General features: G+C 44.1%; 1 protein-coding gene across 2 annotated transcripts in view; it reads left to right on the forward strand.

The window, feature by feature from the left end:
- The window catches only part of UMODL1 (uromodulin like 1), a 48,103-nt gene that overhangs the window by 8,023 nt on the left and 14,474 nt on the right, over positions 1-25,606 (forward strand). Inside the window, exons 3-14 of one of the 2 annotated variants that reach the window (XM_035315867.1) lie at positions 3,061-3,222; positions 3,625-3,731; positions 5,560-5,752; positions 6,664-6,804; positions 7,620-7,739; positions 9,407-9,661; positions 9,833-9,945; positions 11,501-11,720; positions 15,273-15,410; positions 15,960-16,703; positions 19,811-19,923; positions 24,120-24,333. In XM_035315867.1, coding sequence (XP_035171758.1) covers positions 3,061-3,222; positions 3,625-3,731; positions 5,560-5,752; positions 6,664-6,804; positions 7,620-7,739; positions 9,407-9,661; positions 9,833-9,945; positions 11,501-11,720; positions 15,273-15,410; positions 15,960-16,703; positions 19,811-19,923; positions 24,120-24,333 — 2,520 coding nt within the window. Of the gene's footprint in view, positions 1-3,060; positions 3,223-3,624; positions 3,732-5,559; positions 5,753-6,663; positions 6,805-7,258; positions 7,454-7,619; positions 7,740-9,406; positions 9,662-9,832; positions 9,946-11,500; positions 11,721-15,272; positions 15,411-15,959; positions 16,704-19,810; positions 19,924-24,119; positions 24,334-25,606 lie in introns of those variants that run through there. The other variant, XM_035315869.1, reaches the window with a different exon arrangement.

A 25,606-nucleotide genomic window follows, 5' to 3' on the forward strand; every position in this document is an offset into this window, starting at 1 on the left:
ATGATGCATGCTGGGTCTAACCAGGGCAGCGGGGAGCTGTGGCACAGCTATCCCCACTGCTTGAGCTATCACCAGAGATTTTGTAAATCCTGATTGCATCCCCTTCAGCCTACTCCTTTTTTACAGCAAAGTCCCCAGTCTCCTTAGTAGCTTTTCCTCGCAAGCTATCTGCCCCACTCAGCCCACCACCCGGTGCCTTTCCCAACTGCACTAAACCCCAGGATGGCTGTGGGCTCACCATGGGTCCCTGACAGCTCTCATCATTTGCTGGTATGAGTGGCACCTTGGCAGAGCATGGCCACGTTATGGTGATGCTGGTGGGATCAGCCCCTTCTGGCTAAGTCTCAACAAGTTTCTCCTCAGTGTGCACAGGCTGCTTTTGTGCTTGGAAGGCTGTGCTCCCCCATCGTCCCACTGCTGTGTCCTTGCCGAATTTCAGCCCCCGGCTTCTGAATATGTTGCAGTGAATAATAAGGCTTTTCATGGGAAAGAGCACTGAGAGTTTGTCAGATGCTGAGCCTGCACGTCCAGACTCTGCCCTCCGTCCCGTTTAAATCCTGGACAGGGTGGATAACATCCATCTGAGCAGGTAAAGGCTGACAACACTCAAAGACCCTGAAAACAGGGTTGTATGATGAAAACTGTCAGTCTGCCTTTGCAGCAGGCATTGCCAGGAGCTCCTTCTGTAATATCACAGATTTGTCTCCACCTTCTGATGCCTGAGATGAGTGCAGGATTTTGGTCCCCTCCTCCACCACACCCTCTGGGTAAAAGCTGGTGGCTCTGGGTGTCAGGAGGGAGAGGAGGGAGGCTGCAGGTGAGCCAGTGCTGTCCCTCAGCACTTATCTCCAGGAACATCCCCCAGCCTGGTGGCTCTCCTGGGGACAGGTTGGTAACTGCGCTTTCAGTTGCTAAGCACTGAGTGCTGCATTTCTCCTTCCGCACGGTGATGCAGATAACGGAGGAGGAAAGTCTATACTTTGTCTGACTGATGGATGAGTTGCCCAGCTCGCTCCCTGGTGCTGGCAGTGTTGCTTGGTTAGTGTCGTAGCTCTGGGTGACCACCCTCAAAGATGATCGAAGTGGAAAGAGTAAATCAAATTTGCAAAGTGCATCTGGCGTGATTAGGCAGAAATGTGATGTGAATCCATCCCAGTTTCCGCTGATGCGAAAATGGTGACCTTTAGATTTTAGATAAATGGCTAGGGTGGCACTCAGCCAGGACTCAATAGTGTTTTCTGAGATTGCACGTGACCCATTAAACCGTTTACACCACAGTTCAGCATGGCAGAAAAGGACCTGGGTGGAAAAAGCTGCTTTGAACTTCAAACCTGCTGGAACTGCATCTGAATCTTAGAGATGGAGAGATTTTTAATGCTCGAGTCCAGTTTACCAGGGTTCACCTGGCTCATTTAAGGGTATCTGAGATACTACTATAACTTTGGATTAGAAATCAGGAAGAGGCTTTCCAGAAGTAGGACCCATTTGAAGGAATGACCTGCAGCACCAATCCCAGAATCAGAAGCAGAGGGTCCTGATCCATGCTGGGAAGCAGAACAGGACTACAGGGCTTGCTGGACCCAGAAGTAGATTGGGTCAGATTGCACAGGGTAGAGTTTCCTTATTTGCTGCCCAGAGCTCTTGTGGATCTAACACCAACTCTACTTGAAAGATGCTCACAGTCCCGTTAAAGTGTACGCTCACCGACTGTACAGAGGGTCTACAAACAGACTATATCAAATGCAATGTAACAGAGTGTGCAGAGGTGCTGTCCTATATATTCTACATGCAAATCTTCAAAGTTACATGTGCAAATAGCCTGCATGCTGCTGAGAGGTCTCAACTCAGTGTCTTCACTGTTCCGCAGCTTATGGGGTTTGGCAGGTTTTTCAGCAGAGGTGTGGACCCCTATTATTAAATGGTACTTAATTTTCCTAATTACCTTTCAAAGACCCTTGAAAAGTGTACTGTGGGACCCCTAGAAGGCATAGACCATAATCTTAAAATCACTGCTTGTAATGTACTATTTCTTTATGCAAACATGACAGCATGCCCAGATGCTAAAGTGGCTGAAAATTATACATGTTGAGTTTTGCATGCCATGCGTTGAGTTCTATCCTTGGGTTGAAGAGTGAACTGAGGATTTGGAGTGCTAAGCATGAGATCTGTTATGGAATCTGCCATGGCTCTCTGCAATCGGCTCCAGTCTAACATGGATTGAAAGAGAGGGGATCTTGTGCATGTGGCAGCAAGTGACAGATATTTAGTTTAAAACTCATTGAATCAGTATCATTTGCCTTTTTAAGAAGCTTACTTTGCTGAGGCCAAAGGTCATAGATTCACTATTTCCTTCTGCTTCTCAGAAACCTCAAATTTACTTTTATTCAGAGCCTTGGGATAACAGAAATGAGAAACCCTCAGAAACGGCAGTTCCTAATAGATCTATAGTTTGCTATAGACCTTTCATTTGGTGTGGACTTCATTATGTTGAATGTGGTTTTCCCACACTGCAACCCTCTATGACAGGGGTAACTTTTATTTTTCTCCAGGCTGACCATAATTGCCTGGTTAATGGATCAAGAGTTTGTAGGATCAAAAAGCTGTAACCACAAAATGAATGGAAAAGATTAAATAAAAACTCCTGATTTCTAGTGTAGACACTACCTGTTTGCTTTGATCATTATACAGCATTTGGATTAGTCATAGCTGGCACCACATACATTTTCTGTCTTGCAGTGCTCCACTTTCTCCACATTTAGAATCCATTTATTTATCTAATCTACCATGCTGCCTATCTATCTGTCTATATATTGTCATTAGGGAAAAATTATCAGTTCAATATTTCTGTAGCAGAAATGTCATGAATGTGAGAAAATTCTGAGATCTTTTACACTTCTGAAATGAAATAAAGGCATTTAGGCTCCTGTTTTGTCCCCACGAAAACCTCGGAACAGACACACTTCTAAAATGAGGAGGAAGTGTTTGCTATAAATTAAATGGCATGGTTTTATGGAAACAATTTTCTGTGTTTTTGTTCTCAGAAATGTTTTTGTTACTTAGCGCTCAACAGGTCCCGTGTATTTGCCTCAAGACCTGGTATCTGTCCAATGGAGAATATGGAAACATCTGATTATCCTTGCACGTTCGATGCTGAATGTCCAGGGCTTAAAAAGTGCTGCAACTCATCCAAAGGAGAGGGCTGTGTGGATCCAAAGCCAGAGGGTATGTTACTGATAAATTCAAGACTGCTTCTAATAGAAATGTGCTTATTTTTTCCTTCTGAGGGTGGGAGTGGGCAGAACAACTGTTACCATAGCTCTTCATAAAACAAATATGGGAATCTGCCTTGGGTTAGCTCCAGGATATTTGCTTTCAGTGCTTGAGCCTGTGAGGCTGAGCAGGGGGTGTTACAGGTCTGTTGGACCTCACATGGCTTCTCCTCCTCAGCTGATGCTGCTGTCTGCAGCATATGGTGACTGGAGCAGTAGCTGATGGCTGCACATGGGCTCTTCATAATCTCAAAGTTAAAGTTTGCCTTGTTTTCTTGGAGCCTGCCTACAGCTCTGTAGCTTTCTATAGCATCCTACCTCAGATGACTTGGCTGTTTTATTTTGTACACTTCAGAAAGGATATTCTGGTACAACGTGACAGTGCTGGTGAAGATGGATTTCAATGAATTAATCAGAGTGGATTCCCACCTTCTGAATCATTCACGCCTCTTGCACTCCATGGTACGTACAAACTCAAGCACTCCCGTGTGTTGCCCATCGTGTCCACGCCTCTGTTACTCACTGACTACCACTTGCTTCAGCCCAGGAGGGAGCCCATGGTCCTCTGAGCTGGGTACCACCTTGCCAGCTGCTCCTCCTGTTTTTTGGCCCTCATATATTCCTAGTTGGTGAATATCAGCCTCATCCTCACAGGGCTCAAGTAAAATTGATCTAGCAGATTCTATAGTAAATTTTTCAGATCTCTGCCAATAGGCAGAGAAAGCTTTCACAGTCTGAAATTGTTTTCTTCCTGCTCTGCTCCAGCTTTGGGTTTATGACAGACTGTGTCTGGATTTCATGGTTTCCATAGTTTGGTTTTGAGTTGAACCTTTCAAGAGAGAGCTCAGATCCATGACACTGGGAGCTACATGGGAGATGGATTCTGCAGCTCCAGAACCCAGTGAGAACCCCGGCTGGTGGTGAGGGACTGTGTCTGGATCAAGGACATTTCATTGTCACCTCTGCCACAGCAGCGGAGCCCCAGGAGACAGCAGGGAATTGCTTTTTCCATCAGTCGGAGGCTCTGCCTCCTGCGTGGATGAGCAGTGGCCATGGTAACAAGATGAGCAGGCCCACAGGGCAGCAGCACGGCCTGCCTCTCAGCGCCCCAGCCGCCACAGGGAGGAAGAATCTGAGGCAACAAAAAAACAATCCATAACAAGGGTGTGAGGTGTTTGCCCTTCTATCTCACTTCTTTAAAGAGAGATCTACAGGAAGGAGCCAATGTTGGGACAAGAGGGATCTCTCTGTCCATTGAGTGGTATTTAGGAACGGTGTCAATGAACTTGGACAAAGACCCTCCAGGCCTTTTCCCTAGTACATGTCACCACCTCATGCAGAAGACCAGCCTTAGATGTGATGTGGCCTTTGAAAGGTACCCAAGAAGACAGTTCCCTATGTCACTCTGTTTTCATTTCTGATCCTCCACAGTTTCCATCTAGGTGTGGGCAAGTAGCAAAGGAAACTTCTCCCATCCCAGTTTAGCACTGACAGGCAGGAGAATATGGACAGTAACAGTAGTGTGGGGATGCTGCATGAATTTAATCCTTCCTCCTACCTGAATTCCCACTTGTGATAGCCTAAAAAAAGGAGAAACCTTGGCTCAGTCCCTGTGTGGTAAGGAGTAGTGGGCAGTGATCTACTAAGACTCTTACAACCGGTCTAAAGCAAGCTATAGCAGAGTTGGACACTTAAAAAACAGGAAATAAGAAATGAAGATCAGCAATGAACCACTACTCAAAGGAATGTTTTCCAGGCTTAGTCTGCTGTACTGACTCCTAATGCTCATCCCATCACCACCACCCTTATCTGGTTCCTGACTCCCAGTTGTGATGACTTGGCCAGTCCTAAGGTTTCTTCATGGCTCTCAGTACCAGCCTTCTTCCTCAGCCTATTGCTTTTCTCCCTTTTCTTTCTATTCCCTTTGCCAGCAGTCCTTTTAGTTGCTTGACGTAGGGAGTGTTGGACAGTTTGAATGCAGCAAAGAGATTTTTCCTGTATTTCTTGTGTTATATCCTCCTGTCTAAGCATGCAAGATCTGACATGCAGCTCCACACCTTCCTTAACTTAGATTTACTATAATGTAACTTTTTTTGTGAAATGTCATAGTAAGAAGAGCTCACCTTGCATAAATATGTAACTAAATGTTGCTGCTTTCCTGAATTTTCTGAATTGGTGCTTTCTGCACTCAGTTTCTGATGATAATCATTGCATAGAGTATGTCTCATTTGTACACAGATGTACTGATAAAGAAATGAGATACCAAAGTGTTTGCTCACCTGTTTTCCAGATTACTGGTGCATTACAGCCCTTGAATGCCTCTGTGTACCATATCCAGAGTAACCAAGCAGAAATATACTCTGGGACAGTGGCATCTCAGGTTCTCATCGGACTGCATCAACCAGCTCCACTAGCAGAGGTTTCTTCTTCCTTGAAAGACATTGTGAAGCGCGTCTATGAAGTGATTGACACGGATGTGCAAGGTTATTTATTGTAATCTTGTCACGGAGGAAAGCTTTTTCAGGGGGCTTCATCCCTCTTCACCTGGGATTTTGCCTACATGACTATCAATTGGCTTTCAAAAACAGAGTGTAGTGGATCTTCTAACCTTTGCAAATATGGCTGTAACCCAGATACTATAGGATGAAGAGAGGGCTGTAGTTAATTTTGGAATAAGTAGTTTGGAGTGGAATACTTCCGCTTCCTCAAATAAATGTATTTTCTCCTAATAATATAGCCCTTCTTCATATGAAAAAGCAAAGGCTTTCAAGTTTGTAGCACAATCACTAGTTGTATTAAACAGGTTCTTAAGTGTTCTTGGGAACCAGATATACTCTGTTTTTATGGACTTGTGATGCTTCCAGAAACTTGCATGAAACAAGGAGTATTTGTTTATTAACCCACTTTTTAAATGTTAGGTAAATATTTAAATGTGTTTGGTTTAAAATAATTTAATCTATTCATTATTGCATAGTTACGTGAATATTTTCAGTCCTGAAATGCATCCATAAGCACCATTTGTCATCACTTCTGTTTCTGTATTTACTTTTGAAAACTCTGTCCAGCTTTCAGTGAGATCCCTGGGTAGATCTTCTTCCCCTGCCTCTGACTTGTCTCAGTTTTGGATGGCCCCCTGGAACTAAAAGAGGGAGCTGCAGCTAATTTTCATCTTAACCCAAATAATCTGACTAAAAAGTGATGTGGTTGTAACCGAATGGGGGCTAGTTTCAGGGACATTCTGATTTCATTGTGCCCACATAAATCTGAAATTGCTTCCGCAGAGTTACTGCAGATTTATACAGAATTTATCCTACCCAGAGCAGGTCTATAATACACTGCAGATCAATCTTGATGCTGCTGTCAGTATCTGTGTAAGTGTTGTTGTTCTTCTTAGATGTCAATGAATGTTCCTATGCTGAATTCAATGCTTGTCCTAAGCAAAACACCTGTGTAAATCTGGAGGGTCACTACAGCTGCAACCCTGAGCGTGAACATGCAGATGTCAACCCCCAGCAGCTGAGCACAGGAAAGGAAGGTAAGAAATGTAGGTGCCACTTTGGGAAGTACAGAAAATATGTCTGCTGGGCTTTATGATCAACAGCAGGAACCATCTACATGGCAAAGTTTTGTGGAGCATGCAGTGCCCCTTCTCCTCCTACTGGCAGAAGACACTGTGTAAGGCAGCTTGCTAGCTGCTTATGACAAAACGCAGTTTAACGCAGAACTATTTAAAAGTTCCAGGCTGAGTCTCATATCTCACCTTCAGCTGTCCTTACCTGCCCAAACCTCTAGCTTCAGACCCTGACTGCTACTCAGAGCAAGCCATTCACTGTCAGTACACCTCCCCAGCCTCCCGGGGGAATACGATTAGTGACGTTATTTGTACATGAAGTCTCCTTCCTGTTTTGACTGTGTGACTGCAGCCTGGACTCCACGGCTGTCCAATCCCACCCTGAGCTGCTGCACTGTTAGCGAGTCCTCTGCTGGAGGCAGCTGGAGTTCGGCGATGCATGAAATAATTCTTCTCAGCACCAGTTCAGCAACAAATATAGGCATGTGCTTACAGCCAACAGACACCAATGAGCCTGCTAATAGGCTTAAAGATAATGAGATAAACCAGTGCTTGCAGATCCAATGCTCTAGTTAGAAAACAATTTAATAATCCTTTAATCTCAAAAATTAAGATAATGTATTGCTTTATGCTTGTGTGATTTGATAATACATTTATTTTAATTTCTATTTATATTACTTCTATTGCTACTTTTCAGCTGGTGAAAATGTGAATGGTATTACTTTGGATTTGTTTTGTTAGGAATGCTTTAACTCTTCGATATGCTGTTTGTCCCTTAGGCATGGTATTGTCTACTCCAAGCTCAGAACTGGATCCCATTAATGCTAGCAACAGCTCTCCATCTATAAGTAATTCAAGTCTCTTGTCCACAACTAACCAGTCTACAGATGCTGGGTGCTGTAAGTAACTTTGGACCTGAATGAATATTGCCTTGCTTTAATTCAGGCACTTTGTGATCCTTTTTTCCTGGGGCTAGTTGAGTTACAAGAGGGCGTTCACAAAAGCTGATGGTAGTTTTGGAGTGAACCTCCTCCTACAGAAACAGCAGGAGAGAGGGTCCAGTAAATGAGAGACTCGGATCACGGGCTGTGGAGCTGTAAGGTGACCCCTGGATAAGCCCCACTCTTACTCCCACAGCTGTTGCTGGAAGAGGGGGGCTGGCCTGAGCTACTGGTGCCTGGTGTGCCATTCAAACACAGGTCCTGCCACAGGTAACCCAAATTCTCCAGCATAAGGAAGCACGCCAGCAAGGGCTGTGGGAGGCTGGCACCACTCGCTTGTCCCTGGGCTCTGCTGCATGCACATCCTGGGCTTGTCCCACACTGAGGTACAGGAGGATCTGCCACCAGTGCAGGAGCTCCTGCTGGCCATGGCGACTGGGATGCTGGTGGGGCAAGAGTCAGAGAACCTGGCCACAGCCATGTTGTATTTAAGTTAGCCTTTGTGGATGCTCCCTGCTGTGCACTACAGCTGTCTGAGGGACTGTGATGGGAACAAAGCCTGACAGTTATCTTTGTATCAGTGACTTCAGTCCTTTCAGATGAGAATGGTCACAATCTTTTTTTTAACAACATCCTGTTCTTCTTGTGGGAGGAAATAGCTTTAAGTAGTTCTTTGTCTAGTTTGCAGAGGCAGGCTGAATTTTCTTGATTTTCATCTTTATCCACAGCTTCTGATCCAAACTGAAGCTAAAGGAATTAGACCAAAGTCCTTCTAGAGCAGGGGTGGTATGGCCGTTAGTGCTTTTGGTGCCCAGCTGGCTCAGAGGTCTGGAAACAACTGTGTCCCATTGAAATAATTGAAGAAAACAACCCTTTTCCTTAGGCTAACCATTAGCATGAAAGAATGTATGTTGTGGCAGCAGCATGCTATGGTCTCTAGTTTAGCATGGGGGCTGATGTTCTTCTACCTGACCCCAGCTGTCTACAGGAGGTGTGCCCAGCCTGTCCTCATCATCTCAGATCTCCCTCTAGTTGGTGGGGACAGGCAGTTCACCCTACCCAATTTAGACACCTCCTGCTCCTTCGAGGAGGGGAATCATCTCTGAAGGGTTCTGTCTTTTCCCATTGGCATGACAATGATTGCACTGGACTAGCATGGCATAAATAGGTAAAATGCTCACCCCTGCTTTGCCCCCAGCTTGTAAAACCTGTCATCTGTGGGGTTTTTCCAGGCATAAATCAAGGCAGCCTTTGCCTGAGGAGGTGCATTTTAATGATGAAAGTGACAAGCAAAGCAGGTGTAAAGACATGTAGAGTACACAGATTCACTCCTCCAAACTAATTCCTGCTGTGTGAACCTGTACCTCACTGGATGGTTATTAGTGTTACTAGAAATTCAACCCAGAAATATGTAGTAAAAGGAAATAAATAGAGTAAACACCCAATTAATCAGTCTAGTGGGATGGTTCATGGATGAGGGGACAAAATCTGTCCTGACATAATGTAAAGATGATTTTCGTCTACTGACTGTCAAAGTGCTTGTGTATAATGGATTTGTGATATCACAGTGCTTTAAAGAAGAAATGTTGATTTTTCTGTGATGATTCTTCCTGGGACTGCAATAGATCCCTCTGCAATTAGAAACCACCGAATCTTCAGTGTCACCAGCAATAGTTTTGAAATGTCCTGGCATGTTGAGTCTACGCTAAACCATACTTTCCAAGTCCAAGTGTTCAAGGGCAAGGAGATTGTACAAAACCTGAACACAGAGGAAATGAAAATGAATGTGTCTGGACTGGAAGCAGGTGTGATGTATTCAGTGGGGATCAGCTATGAAACCTGTGGGAAAAGCAGCATCTCCCATCAAAATGTTAAAACAGGTAAATAGACATGCAGGTGATAGTGGCTACAGATCCAACTCTAACACTCTGTTCCTGCTGGCTCTCAGTGCTGGGCTATGCATCTAACATTTTGGTCTGGGTGCATCAGATCTGACTGGCTCTTTTCCTCTTCTGCTTTGTCAATATGTGTTTTGATGTTGTGTCCTACAGAGGCTAAGGTATTTGGTGTTACTATGAGGATTCTCAACTACAATTTCACTGAAGATTTCCGTGACGCCAGCAGCTCAGCATATGAAGAATTTTCAAGGCTGTTGCTTACAGAGGTAATGCTAAAGTATATCTGGGTAATGTATTTTTCTTCAATTTAGAATTTATTTAATGAAATAGACTATTTTGTGCCTGGCTCAAATGTCCCCTGGAAATTATAATATTGTTTCCTATGACCTTTCTTTATAATTAAAACAAAATCCAACTGACTAAACAGATCAAGCCCTTGGTCTTGTTAGCAATGGAGCTTATGAGAATTTTCCCTTACAGAAGAGTAAAGGAATTAGAAATCCAGGCATGCAACAGGGACTCCTTTCCTTGGATCTTTACTTTGGCAGTAAACGCACAGTAAACTGACTTGAGGCTTTTTAATGGATTATTGAAATGACATTGCTGGCATTCATTTCAGTGCTGTCCTCTCCCTAAGTGTTCGGCTGCTCGCAGAGATCTTTTTTCTTTAAGCAAAGTGGTGGGGCCAGGCTTTCTTCTCCAGCCCTGTTCATTGCATGCCCATGTGCAGCCACTCTCAATGCTCAGGTGTAATCAGCCATCAACAAAACTTGAGCCATGAGCTCTGCTTCCAGCTCGCAGCTTCCCAAACAGGCAGGATGCTTCAGATGCGGCAGTCTCTTACAGTTTTGCTGTATAGTAGAGGGCCCAGACAGAGGAATTCAGATCTTGATCCCAAACCAGACTTTCCCAAAACAAAGGAGGACTCATAAACATTTGTCAATATAAATCTGAGGGGAAAGTAAATAAATAAATAACCGCAACAACATTGGAGCTGTATTTTCAAAGGCAGCCCAGAAGAGGCGTTTACTCATGAGAAATTGCAAGTCAAACCTCCTGACGTGGTTTTATTTTCCATAGCTGCAAATTGCTCGCTTTTGTTGTGCAGGAGGACTTTTGTCTGTGAATCTCCTCTGAGGCTGACGCAGACCTAACTGACATCATGAAGTTGGGAAGGAAAAGGAGTGATGCCCATCTGTGTTGCTTCTGCCTCACTGGGAGCAGAGCATCCCCTGCTCACTTCCTCTCTCCTTTTTCTTGCCTCCTCACCCAGATCTGAACTTAGGTCAATTAAAACAGGTTTTTTGTAGGAGTTTTTGGAGCAAACTGGCTGAATAGGAGCAAAGCTGAGTTGATTTATGGTGCTGCTCTGAATGCTCAAAGGCATGCTTTGAGCTGGAAGCATGAACAAAAGTCTCAAGAACAGAGATGTCTTCTAGGGATGTGAGGCAAAACCACTAATCCCTGCCCAGCTCATATACTGGCATCAGTATTTAATGCTTAGAGTAACCATTTGTTCAATTCATATGCCTACTTACTTGATTGGTAATTAGCTGTGGTGTAATTGTGATACTTCCTTGAAGGTGGGCTGTCTCAAACACATTTTCTTTTTCACCAAGGAGACTCACACTTTTTATTTATTTATTTATTTATTTTTTTTCTTAATAATCTCCAAAACACTTTGAAATTTTTCTGTCTTTTTACCACATTTCCTACTGATGTTGCATGTATATAAACCTTTGAAAACAGTACCACCGTGGTTTTAAAAGTCACCTGTTGCTGCTGGGTTCTGATTCTCACTGCTTCTCTAATTCCACTCAGATTGCAAATTCATTTCCACCCAACATTACTGCTTTATATGAGACTGGGAAACTGAAAGTGCAGACCGAATCCCTGCGAGCTGGGAGCATCATTGTGAGGCTCAGAATTGCTGTGCAGGACCCTGGGTTTCCAGTTGATGCCTCCACCTTTGCCCCGATGCTTTCTTACCTGTACAATGGCTCTGTACTTTTGTTGGATCAGCAGAACTCTGCAATAGAAGGTGATTTAAATTTTATTTTATTATTTTATTTTATTTTTTTAACAACAGAACAGTGTTGATATTTTGATCTCGCACAGCATCACCAGCATTCTTCCTGAAAAGTACTTCATAGGAAGACAAAGAATGTGAGGTTTTGATCGTTTGTTGGAGGGAAAGCCACGAAGAAGGAGCACACACGGTCTGTCCCCAGGTAGCTGCAGGCACCACTTCCCTCCATGGTGTTTAAGGAGAGGAGCCCTTAACTTCCACATCCATTTTCCTTTCTCTCTCTCCTTTGTGAGCTGTGGGAAGTTTGAAATATCTTTCTCACACTGCTCTGAGGACAGGATTACTCTGGGATATTTGTAGCCTTTAGATACTCATGCCCTCTAAATGGTTTTGTGCTTCAAGGCTGCAGAGTTGTACTTGGGCCAGGGTTTAGGAAATCTAGTCAGAGAAATTCCCAAATGTCCTCTCAGTGAGTAGGACTGAAGAAACACGTATGGAATTTATGTTAAACTAGGCCTTTGTTTGATCTTCAGTAATCACCATTTTTATCTTCAAAGGGCTAAGTTCTGGCTTCAGGTTTCCCAGCTGGCAGAGCCAACCAGAGCTCAAAGGGTTGCCAAAGTCAACAAAATGGGCTATTCTTCTCTCTCCGTGTACTGAGCCCTTAAAAGCTTATTTGCTGCGATTAGGGAAAACTCCCTTTGGAGTTGCAGAGCATACAGAGGTTACGGAGGACAGGAAAAAACAGAAGAGACAAACTGCACCTGAAGCCTGCAAACATCACAGTGCTAACAGGAACTGAATTGCAAGATGCAGGCATGTGCCAAAATCCTTTACAAACATTATTGATATTCTTCTGCCTGCACAGGGACTGTGGGTGTCCTGGGGCTGATGAAGGAGTGGGGAAGAAGAAGGAGATATTTTTATTTATTTATTTATTTATAATTGCACAAAAGCCAGATGGCTTCCAGTAGCAGCACTCTTATCCAGGAGAACAGCCAACTCCCCCACTCCTCCTTAGGGCTAGAGCTAATTCTGCGCAGAGAAGCATTTGTTTGACATGAGTTTCTTGAAGTCAAATGTGGAAAATAAGGCCAAAGAGTGCAGTGCATGGAGGAAATACGGAATCACAGAGTGGCTGAGGTAGGAAGGGACCTCTGGAGGCCTTGTGGTCCAATCCCCCTGCTCAACAGGGCCACCCAGAGCAGGCTGCCCAGGACCATGTCCAGGTGGCTTTTGGAAATCTCCAGGGAGGCAGACTCAAGAAAGGATTTGTATAATAGGCTCTATTGCCTCCTCACCCCTGAGCACCCTGGGATGGGCCCTTTGGAAGTAAGACCACCTGGCTCCTCTTCCACCCGTGGGGCGATGCCACCTGGATCCTTGGTGGCCACCAAAAGGCAATGTGCTTGTTGGTGATTGTGGCAGAGGAGAGAGCTCAGCTCTGGAACTGCAAAGATGAGAAGCCAGGAGGGATAGCTCCTGCAAGGCACAACTGCAAGGAACAGAGCATCTCTCTTTGTAGTCTCGTATAGTTAGTAAACTTTCTGCCATGATTAATAGAGGTGCTGAACTGTCTGTTCTGTGAGGCATGGTAAGGAAGGACAAGGGGAGTTGTGCAGAGTCAGGCCCAAGGCCCATATAGCATAATATCATGCAAGAATATGGCAAGTGTAGGCAACATCCCTCCCTGTCACTCTGTTAGTCACCGATTGTTTTCAGCTCCAGGATTCCCTGAATCCAAAGGGATTTCTTTGGGTTTCTCCTCCATGAGTTTTTGAGTTGAATTTTAAATTTTGTGCTTCCTGTGGAGTCACGTGAACATTTTACATCTGCAACGTCATTTGGCAAGGAGTTTCATGGATTTTTACCCATTGCATGTACCCCCTACGGATACAATGTGTCATCAGAGCAAACATAGTGGTATTTTTTTTTTTTTTTTAATAATTCTTGGAGTAGGCCTGTTGGTTGAGGTGTGTGTGGGGAAGGTACTTGCCAAAAGGGGGAGGCCAGAGAGTGCATGTACTAGTGCCATGGAGCACTGAGGAGACGAGATCAGTGTTTTAGCCTGATGTGTAGCTGAATGTAGCTATCAGAGATGGGCTGCTTAAAAAGTCGAGCTAAATAATGGGAAAGGAAACGCCCAGAGCCCACGGAGCCAGAGAATGTAAGTTACTTGGCAATTAGCTCTGGAGCATCTCTTGGGTGGTGTTTGAAGCCATCAAGAGCCATATTTACCTCACAGCATAAGTCATCAGGGAGAGCACTTTCATTGCTGGTGCTTTAGTCAGTCCTGCACACTCCTGTATTCCCTCTGAGTGGCTTAAGCTGTAGATTAACAGACAGATGCTGGCCATAGGCACATGGAATTATCTAATGGCAACAATTATCTAATGGGAAAGAAAGGAAAAAGAACTGAATTGAGGTTGGGGAAGCCTGTGTGTAAGCAAAAAGATGCACGCATATGTGCATGTACACATGCTCTGTGCTTTCTGTTTCTAGACGGGGACTTTCCTTTGTTTCTGAGTAATAATCACAGTGACTAATCTCTGCGTGTTTGCAGAAGAAGCACTTATGACAACACATTGTTCAAAACAATTTTCTAGCCTCTGATCAAAATTATTTGACCCAAGACACAGTGCTCAGTCCAGTTTTCTGCTCTCCCTCACTTTCTGCCCCGAGGCAGTGAATGTATGTATACGCACAAGTGAGTGCACACAGGGAGAGGTCACATGGAATTCACTGAGATTATTCATGTGCAAAGCATTAACTCGTACTTTGCCTGTCTGCTGGAGCAGGGTGCAAATGGTAGTATAAGACTCCAGAACAAAATCATTCAAGAGTGAAGATACTCAGCCATAAAACTGGTACATAACTCCATGGAAGGAGCATCTCTAACTTATTCAGAGTGGCTGAAACTAGACTTAAGGAACACTCTTACAGAATATTCATGCCTTGATGAACCAGGACCTTTTTTAATGAGACTACCAGAAAGAGGGTCACAGCTGTGTTACCTGTGAAAATAAATTGTTTATTAAAAGAGTTTTTGCTCCTAGCACTTCCTCTGTTAAGAGCTGAGGAGTGCTTTTTTTGTGGGAGTTGTTTGCATTTACCTTTTATCTGAAGCAGAAAATAATTTGGATTCAGACTCTATTTAATATTCTAGCTAGTGGTAACAAAACTATTCATTATCTGGTGGATCTGGAGGTACCTGTATGCAGTACTATATGCTCGTGATATAGGTGTAGTACAAACCTACGGTATTTTTTTTTTTCATTTAAAATGTTTTTATTCTAAAAAAAATAATAATTCTAAAAGATCTGAAAAAAAATCTGTACCTGTAGAAAATATTTTAAGAGTACAAGGACAAATGTTAATTTTTATGTGACAGCACAACACAGATAGTATTCTGCAGTACTCAGAGTTTGTCTGTCAGGCAAATGGTGAAAAATGCAGACCACATTCTTAGATTCAAATGCTGAAGAAAGGACTGATCTGTGAAGATTTCTAGCTTAGTGCAGTCAGTTGGAGGGCTGTCAGGCTGATCTGGTTTTGCTCTTACAGACTGGGATGAATGTGCTTCCCACGCCGAGAATGACTGCTCCGTGTTTGCAGATTGCATCAATGTGATGGGCTCGTACCTGTGCAGGTGCAAGACAACCATGGACGCCAATCCAACACGACCTGGAAGAAACTGTGAGGGTGAGCAAAAGACTGGCATGTAGTTTCCCTTTGCCATAAAGTGTTGGAATAAATCATGTTTTCCTACCCGTTTTTCTCGCAAATATTTATATAGCACACAAAGTGTATATAGATGCACCTTTGCAGTCTCTAGCTGAAGGAGAACCTCTCTGAACACCAAGGTGAACCTTATATATGTCTTTGCATACAATCTCTCTGAGCACCTCCTTGATTAGCCTGAAGACTGATTGCAGAGAGACATGAGGCATACTTTTTTCTTTTTTTGGTATCTGTGTGCCTAATTTCTACTACTGTAATGATCCATGGCCTGCCATCCAGAAGAGGAGACCCAGGAATGAAATCGCTTCTTCATTTAGGCACAAACCAGATTCACTACCATAAAAATCACACATGCTACAATGCCTTAATGAAATATCCAAGACCTGTTTTTGTAATGCTATTGCACGTGGCTGTGTGGTCTCGGCCCGGTTTTCAGGCCAGACCTGGCATGTCCTGGTGTCTCCTTGTCCGGTTTCAGGTTCCACTGTGAGCGTGTTTGTTGTGTTGCAGGTGAGATCGTGAACCTTCTCACTGACATGATGGCTCTCGAAGTGGACAGCACAGAGTTTGCTCCTGAAGTAAGCCCTGCAACCTCTGCTTCCCCCTCTATCACTGAGACGGTGGCCACTGTAGGCTCCGAGGTGAACACCACCGTACATCTGCCTGCAGTGCTGCCCCTGGGCCAGAAGCAAGCACCCCAACAACATTCTCCCACCAGTGCTCCTACAGCTCCTTGGAAAAAAAGCCTGGCACCACACACGGAACCACACACGGACTTCAGCAGCGACAACAGCCCCATGGCCAGGGAGATGGCAGCCAGCGAGGAACCGGCCGTGACAGCAGAGCAGCAGACTGCCATCAGTCCATCACAGCAAAGCTCAGCATCAGAGGCTTCTGATACATCACAGCAAGCAGCTGCTCTAACAAATACACCCACGGACACGGCAGTTCAAGAGCAAAGCAGCTCACTGTTGCCAGTGATATCAAATCAGACAGCCTCCAGTGCCACTAGAAGTCATGCAGCTTTTGGAGGGCCTCAAGTCCACTCTCAAGGTGGCCCCAGCACAGCTCCACCAGTCACAGGGGATGCTGGAACTTCCACTCTCAACTTCAACACCACTCTCAACACACACACAGAGACAGGAGGAGAGAACAGCTCCTGGTCTGAGAAATACACCACAACCCTGGGCTCGCCAGCTTTGCCAGGCTTCTCTTCAGCTTCCAGCTCAACGCCAAGCTCAGCTGTGGACCACAGTGAGTATGCACCTAGCAGGGCATGCACACATGGCAATGCAACTATGTGGGAAGCAAAACCTCACTCAGAGTCCAGAAAGATGAGCAGTTGTCCTCAGTGGTCTGGGTTGAAAGTGTCTGAAATTAGTTTGTCTGTGCCAAAATAGTTTTCTTGCAGGAATTGGAACTCTTATGTCTAAATTGGTATGTCAAAATAATTTTACTTTCTGATAATTTGACAGTTAGCTTTATTGACATTACATTTCTTCTTCCTGAAGCAGACAGAGCAAATCATACGGCGTGCTGTGTGTGGCTCATTGAAACATATGCTGCTTGTCCTGCTGCCACACATCTCAGTTTCTCATGAGTACTCTGGCACCAGGCTACTGCAGCAACAGCCCGCAGAGTTATCTCAGAGACCCGTGAGGGCAGACGACCTGCCTTCCTATTCCCCTCCATGGAGCAAGAATCCATGGCAGAGCCTCACAAATCTCCCAGAAGGCAAGAGCTGTGTGGAAACCCATGCACTACTTTTACAAGAGCTCTAATTGAGGGTGACTGTGCTGGCAGCGAGGACTTCATCTATTTGGGTTTGGGCAGATGTACTGCAGCTCATTAGGGGATTTTTCTGAATCATATTTCAAGGTTAGAGTCAGATTTGGCCTTTAAATTATGGTTTTGTTTGGGATAGGAATGCTGCTGTGCCTGCCCTTCACTAAAGGTATTTTTTCTTTAGTGTGTAAGTTAGTGATACCTATTTCAGTTTTGTTTCAGCTTGTCCTTGTTCTTTCTTTCATGCCTTTCACATCTCTCCGATCCCAAACCACACTCCTGCTCTTTTCTCTTCCCTTGCCCTACGATTTCATGTTCCTGGGGCCCTCCATTCACTCAGCCCCACTTCTGGTTCCCCCATATTCATTTCTCCTTGGAAGCTCTTTTTCTGGTCATCCAAGGACAGCTCTGCTGTTTCTCCAGCTTTTCCTGTGGCACAAGTACACCACCACTCCTGAGAACCAGTGCCACGGCGTCCACTTCCCCAGTCCTGCTGTCTCTGGGCAGCCATGCCAATGCTTCTTTTCTGCTTTTGTTTTCTGCCTCCTTCATGTTGTATCATTTGCTCTGCCTGGCATTGGTGAGACCAAGGAAGAGAGCCAGGTAAATAACCAGTTTTTGAGCTTGCTGGCTAAATGGAGGAAAGAACCATTTTGGACTGAATAACATAGAGACCTGAACTGAAAAACTCCATTTACAGCTTTGCTTTCTGTTCTCCCCACCCCTTTCAAAGTAGCGAAGAGTAAATTTTTTTTTTCCTTAATCAAAACAAAAAATGCCCCCCCCCCCCCCCCCCTTTTTTTTTTTGAAAACATTAAAATAGCTCATTTTAACTGACAAAAAAATGAGGGTCATTTTCTTCCATCTGGAAAACAAATTGAAGAACTCCACACAAACAAGTTCAGTTTATATAAACCTGTTTTCTTTTCCTGATGAATTAAATGTTCAGCCAAGTCATTTTGCCCAGCTTTTGTAGGATAAGAAGCCTGTGAAGGGGTGATGCCTGGGGAACAAGATAAAGAGCCACCATAGCATTGTCTCACTAGGACGAGGCAGGAAACTCAGAGGGCAAAACCCCGTTTTTGCAGAAGTTTAATACAGAGCTCCTCCTTGTGGCAACATCTCTGACCTGGAAGGTCAACAGCCAACCCTTCATCTGTCACTTCTTTTAAAAGCTGATTTTTATTTTTTCATTTGAAACATTTCCCCCTCTCTCCATCGGATTATCCCCTAAATACCTGTGCTTACATGGCTGGATAAGCCACAGCAGAAAGCAAACCCAAATCCATTGATCTTGCTGGTGGTGGTGGTGAGGGTTCCTTTGGGATCAGAAGCATGTTGGGATAAAGGCTGTGGCTTGCTTTAAGCAGGCATGACTTCCACCTCTCCTCTGCAAAGCTTTGCTTGATGACTATTTCTTTTCTTCTAGCACCTGTCCCTGCTCAAAGAATTATTGTCTCCAGTATGACTAGGACCAACTTTGATGCAGTGGGATCCATACAGTCTACGCAGGGCCTTGCTTTTCCATTCTTGTTGCTTCCGTAAAGGCAGCTAATATGGGAGAGTAAAACTCAGTGTAGGAGTATGACAGTCTCAGGGCTGGAACTTGGTGTCTTATATACTGTTGAAATCAGGACAGAAATATGCAGGGCGGAACGCAAAGTGGTACACCAGCAAGTAAAACTGGTATCTTGATTCAGAAACAATTTTAAACGGAATCCTGAGCTAGGTGGTAGTGTTCTTGAAGACCTTGATGAAGACTATCTTATAATCATTAAAGTTACTGACATTTTAGTTCTTAATAATGCTAGGGGTGATGATCTGTTGGCAGGTGGACAGCGTGAAGACAGTTAGCTGGCAATGGTCACGGGACTGCGTGATATCAGTCAGCTTGTCTGGCTAGCCCATAAACGATGCTAGGGGTATGAATCATGCCTTTAGAAGCCCTTTCTCTTCTGCTTGTGATCACCTTCAGTGCCTGTGGTAACAATGCCAAAAACAGCAATATCAAGAAATGGCTGAAAACATTTGAGACTGTCTTAATGTTATTCAGCATATACACCTTTAGGGAGGAGGTGTACACTCTGTTGGGATCCATCTCTTCTTACACTAGCTGTCCAAAATGCTGATGTCTAATCCCAGGCAGCTGTCCAGCCTTTCTCCGAGGACGGAGGGAGGACCATGGAAAGATTTGCCCTCTGGAGGGGCTGGTGCCTCCCCGTTGTGTGTAGAGGGAGCTGGGACAGGAGCTCAGGTTAGGAGAGCAGTTTGTGTGCCTGAACATTGCCGTACAGCAACATTTCAGAAGCCCTAGAGCACCCAAGACAGAGCTGGAACATATAAGTCCCACAGGACATCTGTATCCTTTTTGAGAGGCATCCAAAGGCCAGAGAGAGTAGAGCCAGGAGCTGGACACTGGTGTTTAGGCAGTTGATCTCCTGACTGCATTTTGGAGGGCTTGCCTTCTGCTGTTATGCACACCCCATGTGGCCATGCATGCCCATGACTGTCACACACTTGTCCATGGGCTATAACCCATGGAGCATGTATTTAAATCGTCTTTTCTTACTTCACAGCTGTCCAGAAGCTTAATGGGATGGTGCGGATAACAAATGTGAAATACTCTCCGGGCTTTAGCAATGCAAGCAGTGAGGAATATCAAAACTTTGCACAGCTCTTTGTCGATGAAGTAAGTGGCTAAGAAGGATGTGACCTGCTACTGGTCTTGAAATCATGTCTGATCTGTTTCCCATGAAGGGTTTATGCCACATATGCATCCTTTGACGTACCTTGGAGGTCGGAGTCCTGACTGAGATTGCAGCAGCGTTTTAGACTGAGACCAGGATTTGGGGATTCTCTGGAGCCTCCATTTCCCCTGCTTCTTGTATCTGGTTATACTGGCTTATTTATTTCCCCCCTCCGGCGATATGCTGAAAAGTTAATGGATATTTGCAAAGTGCTGTGCTATCCTTGTCCTGTGCAGCAGCTTATTAATGAGCTGTATGATTATGATTACCTTTTGTCACAGCATGTTAAGGCTGACATTCCTTATAATCATCCTTTGTTGTAGCCCCGTGTCTGGAAAGGGAGTGGCTTCTTGCTAAGTCACCTCTGCCCTCACCTCTAATTAGAGCACAGGACATCAAAGCACATGGCCATGTCAGCTGCTTCTTTAGCACTCTCTTAATGCTGAGGCATTGCCTCTGACAGTATCTCTCTCCTCATTTCTTGCTAAAGTTATCAGAAGTGTGTTCCTGCTGGTGTTTACTCAAACAACTCTGCTTGGAAAACCACTGGATATGCTGGGCTGTTTTATTGCCTTCTCCGTCTGTGTTTTTAGAGGCCTTGATAACTGTGAAGATAAATCCATCGCTGACAATTGTCTGCCTTTTCAAACAGTGCTCAAGCCTCCCCAGACGCTCACTGTGTACAGAGTTACAGCCTGTCCCCAAAACAGCTGACTGCAGGGGGAGGCACTGGCGACACTTTGGCAGAGTTCAGGCCAGCATGAAAACTGTAAGGAGAGAAATGTGCGGTCTGTTTAGCTGTGCATGATGTTTTCTTGGATATCATATAGGTTTCCCACTGGCTATTGCTTATTTGCACCTTTCTGGATGTGTTACAGCAGCACAGCTTTCTCTGAGCTGTTTTGGCCCCAAGCTGTCACATCAGAAAACCAGCCACAGAACGAAAGGGACGTGATTAGCAAAGTGAAAAGGGAGTGATTCTCCTCTGACCTCACTTTCGTTCAGCATCACTCACTGCCCAAGGCTATTTTGGGATAGCACATTATTAAAATGGGCTTAAAATTGTGTATGTTCTTTGTGGGGTATTCAGTTAAATAATAAATCCAGAAAACCAAGGATATGTTTGGAAAATCTGTAAAATGGTAAAGTAAAGAAACCAAAGTAAGCTTTGTGCCAACTTTACCCAGCTCTCAAAGTTCCAGGCAGAAAATGGCCACCTGTGATTATAAGGCACCCACTCCTTTTTCCAGCACTCCAGTTTTGTGGACCAGCCACAAGCAAGGTGTGTGAGTGCTCATTCTATCTACCTCTGAGGCAATGTATATATAGCGGTATCAACTACAGCAAAACATGCCATGAGTGTTTTATTACAAACATCGTGTTTCCAGACACCAAAGAAAGGAATTGTAGGAAAATAAAAAGGTCTGCATATTTCCTTTCCAGGTTATAAGGGCTGGAAATTGATCTTTTAAAGTGGATAGAGAAAGTTTCATGGGTTTTAAAAGCACTATCAAGTTCCAGTTAAATAAATTCTGCCAATGATTTTTCTTAAACCCCTTTGGAGTCACCATCTACAATTAAGAGAATTTATAAATCCTAATGTGTATAATGTTCTTTAGTGTAGAGCTGTCCCAGCACTTAAGTGCCACATGGTTAAATTGGCAGCACAGCAAATAGAAATACTGTTCCTTAAATAATGTGTAGATGAGAATGAAGTAAAAACTTGATGTGGCAACTTGCAGCATCATTGTCCACATTAGCTTCAGCATCCTCCTTCCATTGCAACTGAAGAACAACATAGCTAAGGGTAAGAAAGTGTTTTAGTCCTCCTGGGTTTTGCTCAGCCTGTCTTCTGCAATGGCGAAAGGAACATCATGAGAACTAGGGCTTGTCCTCAAGAAGACAAGCCAGGAAAACAAAAGGTCTGACTTGATAATGCGTTTGTTGTTGTGCATTACATTCCAGAGTGCCAAAGGTTGATATGAATTCTGGTGTCTTAAATACTGACTGACAGAAGTGTAAAACTAATAACCGATAGTGCCTTATCAAGGTGACCCCTCAGTTGGAACTGATGTAGCATTCATTTGTTGCAGCTTAATACACTTAAAATAATTGCAATGAAAGCTATCTGAATGTACGATGAGTGTTGGTACAGCGATTAAGGCAGCTTCACTATTCCAGTGAAATTTCATGCCCTCTGTTAATTTGAGTTTATTCACAATCTGGAAGATCCTTAAAGCTGGTAGCAGCCGGGTAGATGTGTGCTCCAATACCTTCTTCCTGAAGGTGCAGCCAAAGCATGGACAGGGGGATGAGCTCTGTGGCTGAAACACCATGGTTAGTGCTGGCTATCTTACTGTTCTGTTCATACTGATGTACCTTTTACTCACTTCTTTTCAGTTTCCATAATGCCAGCACATTCCTGGCTCTGCTGGCTGTGCAGGCTTGCACATTGGTTTTAGTGTGGGCTCTGTCTCACTCTTAACTCATACTTAATCTGCTTCTCATTTGTTTTACCAAGAGGCATTCCCTTCCCCCGGTGCTGGTGTTAGTCCTGCTCATGTTCGTCTCTTGTAGCTCTTCTCCTGGCATACCTATTTCTTCTGGTTTGGCATTGCTGGTGTTTCCTCTGTGTGCTACAGAAATGGCAGATGCAACTATGGATCGCAAGATATTTTATTTTTCTAGCAAGAAAACCTCATACTCAAGGGTATTATGTATTTAGTTAGTTCCTTCTGAAAAGTTCAGTCTTTTTTTCCTGTCTTTTCTAGCCTCACTTCATCAACCATTATTTTGACGGCCTAGGGTGTGGTACTTGTAGTGAAATCAGGCAACCTTCAGAATAAAGGGTTTTGCAGTGTCACCTAGTGGTGAATACAAAGGAATGTCCCTGTGATACTTGTCAAGCTCTGAGTCCTGCTTTCTGAGGAAAAATATGGATAAGGACAGAAACAAAACGAACATCATCATCATCAACAACCACAAAAAACACCCCAAACAAGCAGACAAACAAAAATCCCAAACCTGAGGTAAAAAGAAGTGTCAATAAAATGAAATCTTCAGGAGAAAGATGAGAAGGGAATCCTGGTGAAATCGGGGATGGGCTAGGAGGATGTCACAAGGTGTTTGCATTTAAAGTCCACAAGCTCAGGCAAGAACCATGAAAAGATGAAAACTTAGGCATGACCCCCAGCTTTTCAGCACACAGTTGTAAAATGGCAGAAAGGGAAAGGGGCATGTGTCCCAGAGCCCTGTATCTTGATGGAACAGGAGAAGATGACAAGAACAGTGTGGTGTTTGTCCTTGTGTTGCTGAGAGCACCTCTTTTATCATGGACACTCTCCTGTTGCACTTCTGCTGGCGGCTTCTAAGCACGATGGTAATGCCAACAGCTCAGAACAGCCTGTGCTACCTGCCTCATCCAGGCTTGAAAGCTTTGTCTCACTCTTCCTGTTGCTGAGACTGGAAAACGAAGAGGTTGAATGCACATCTCTGTGTCTGTTCCTCTCTCTGGTGTCTCCGTCCGAAGTGAAGGCAGAGAAGCTGAAAGCCTCAAGCAGAGCCATGTTTTCCCATCGTGCCGAAAGCCGACAGTCCTGCTCTTCTCTGGGGTCAAGGAGGCTGCTTCTGGGGCTACCGTGACTAAGGCCCAGCATGCTTCAACAAAGGCAGTGTTTTCTCTCTTAGGCTGCAAGTGATTTGCAAGGCTGCTGTGTACAGACTGTGAAATGTAGTGATTTCTCAATAGGTTTAGTGGTGGACTTGGTAGTGCTAGGTGGTGGTTGGACTTAATGATCTTGAAGGTGTTTTCCAACCTAAACAATTCTATGATTCTACGATTCCTGCAGTTTCCTCCCTCCCTTGCTGATATCCGAGGTCTTTGCGAGGACCTGTGCCAAATGGCAGATGAGGTATCTTAATCACTTATCTTGTTTAATGCTCACAGTTAAATATACACCATTTCCTTCAGCTGCTGTAGAGTGGAAATGTTATAAACAAAGAGTGATTTTTCTCCTGCTTCCTCCAGAGTACGAAGAGCAATTGTAATGCATAATATTATCTTCTGGGCATTGCACAATGCTGAAAATGTAATTGCTTCTACCTGTCCATTTTCACATGCATTTTGTTTTTATTCCAGGTACACAAATCTCTGCCCCTTGATGTCCTTCAGCAGGTGGATGCTGGTCTGATTAAAGTGTTGATAACTGGTATTACTAATGGGAGCACGGTGGTAAGTTTCCATTTACTGATTGCGGAAGATGTGGATATCTACTACATCATCACCACTTTTCGTGATGCCTTTGAACACAGCTCCTATTTCACAGTTGACAAGAGCAGTCTCTCCATAAATGGTAAGGAACAGCCTATATCCCAATAGTTCTTCAGTTGGAAAGATGATAAAACCTATTATTATTATTATGTACTTTTTGATGTGAAAACACCTGTAAAACACACGGATGAGAAACCGTTCTCTCTCCTTTATCACTTCTGCTTATCCATCCAATACACTTTTTCAGAGAACATCAAAAGATAGAATAAGAAGTGAGGCACACCTGACCAGAACCAACTAGTCTTTTTGTTTATAGCTAGTCATAGTTTTATAGAGAAGATGATACGGAGATATTATAAGCTGTGGTCACAATGTGAGGGTTTTATAATCTACCAGTGGAAACAGGGTCCATGTACACGGACATAACCAGCTCTGTTTAAATTTATTTTTAAAACACATTACCCTCTTCTTTGCACTGATAATTTTGCATGAGGTAGAAACCAAGGAACAAATAAATGAAAATGTGAATTCCTGCACTGGGTGTGTGTGTTTCCCTCATAAACCTGTGGGCTGGAAGTTCAGACAAAAGTACACAGTTTACCAAGATCAGCACAATGGCTTATTGTAAAACCTTGTTTTCTTTATATGTGATTTAAGTCAGTAACAATCAAAATTAATCTTCTGACTAAGTGCTGTTGAATCCTGTTCTACAAATTGATGTGTCATCTCTGAAAACAGTACCAAATTCTATATCCTCAACGTGAGTAGTTTGTCCAAATATTATTGTTATAACCTGTCAATTAAAATCTCAGGCGAAATGACATCAGAAGCATGTATATGGCCTATCCTGTGCGTTCTCTTTGCCTGTTATCCATACAGTTGTGAATGTGGAAAGTTGCATATTACGTTAATTAGTAAAATCGTGGTATTTTCATGCTTTGTGGAGCCCCTGCCCCTGAAGCTGTGTTAGAACAGATGGCTTGTTTCAGGGATAGGTCCCCATAGAGCAGGTGCTTGGTTACTGCTGCTTTCTGAATCTCATTGATGGTGGTACATTCATATCTGAACAGTAGTGATTAGGCCTTAGGAAGAGAAAGGGAAGAAAAGCATACTTTTTCTTTCAATTAGATTGCAACTTGGGCTAGTCACACAGACCCCCTGCTTTCCAAACTGCTTCATTCATGCTGGGCATTTATTAACCACCTCCTCATGACGGTAGAATGGGGGAGGTAGATGGTGGTGGTAATAGAAATGTTGCCCTGGGCTGTTGGTCAGTTTAGAAGGATGTGAGCTCTGTGGGGTACCTACATCTATCTCAGTGAGCATCTGCTAAGCAGCGCTGGCAGCACTGCTGC

Source organism: Oxyura jamaicensis, chromosome 1 (assembly GCF_011077185.1).
Source record: "Oxyura jamaicensis isolate SHBP4307 breed ruddy duck chromosome 1, BPBGC_Ojam_1.0, whole genome shotgun sequence".
NCBI lineage: Eukaryota > Metazoa > Chordata > Aves > Anseriformes > Anatidae > Oxyura > Oxyura jamaicensis.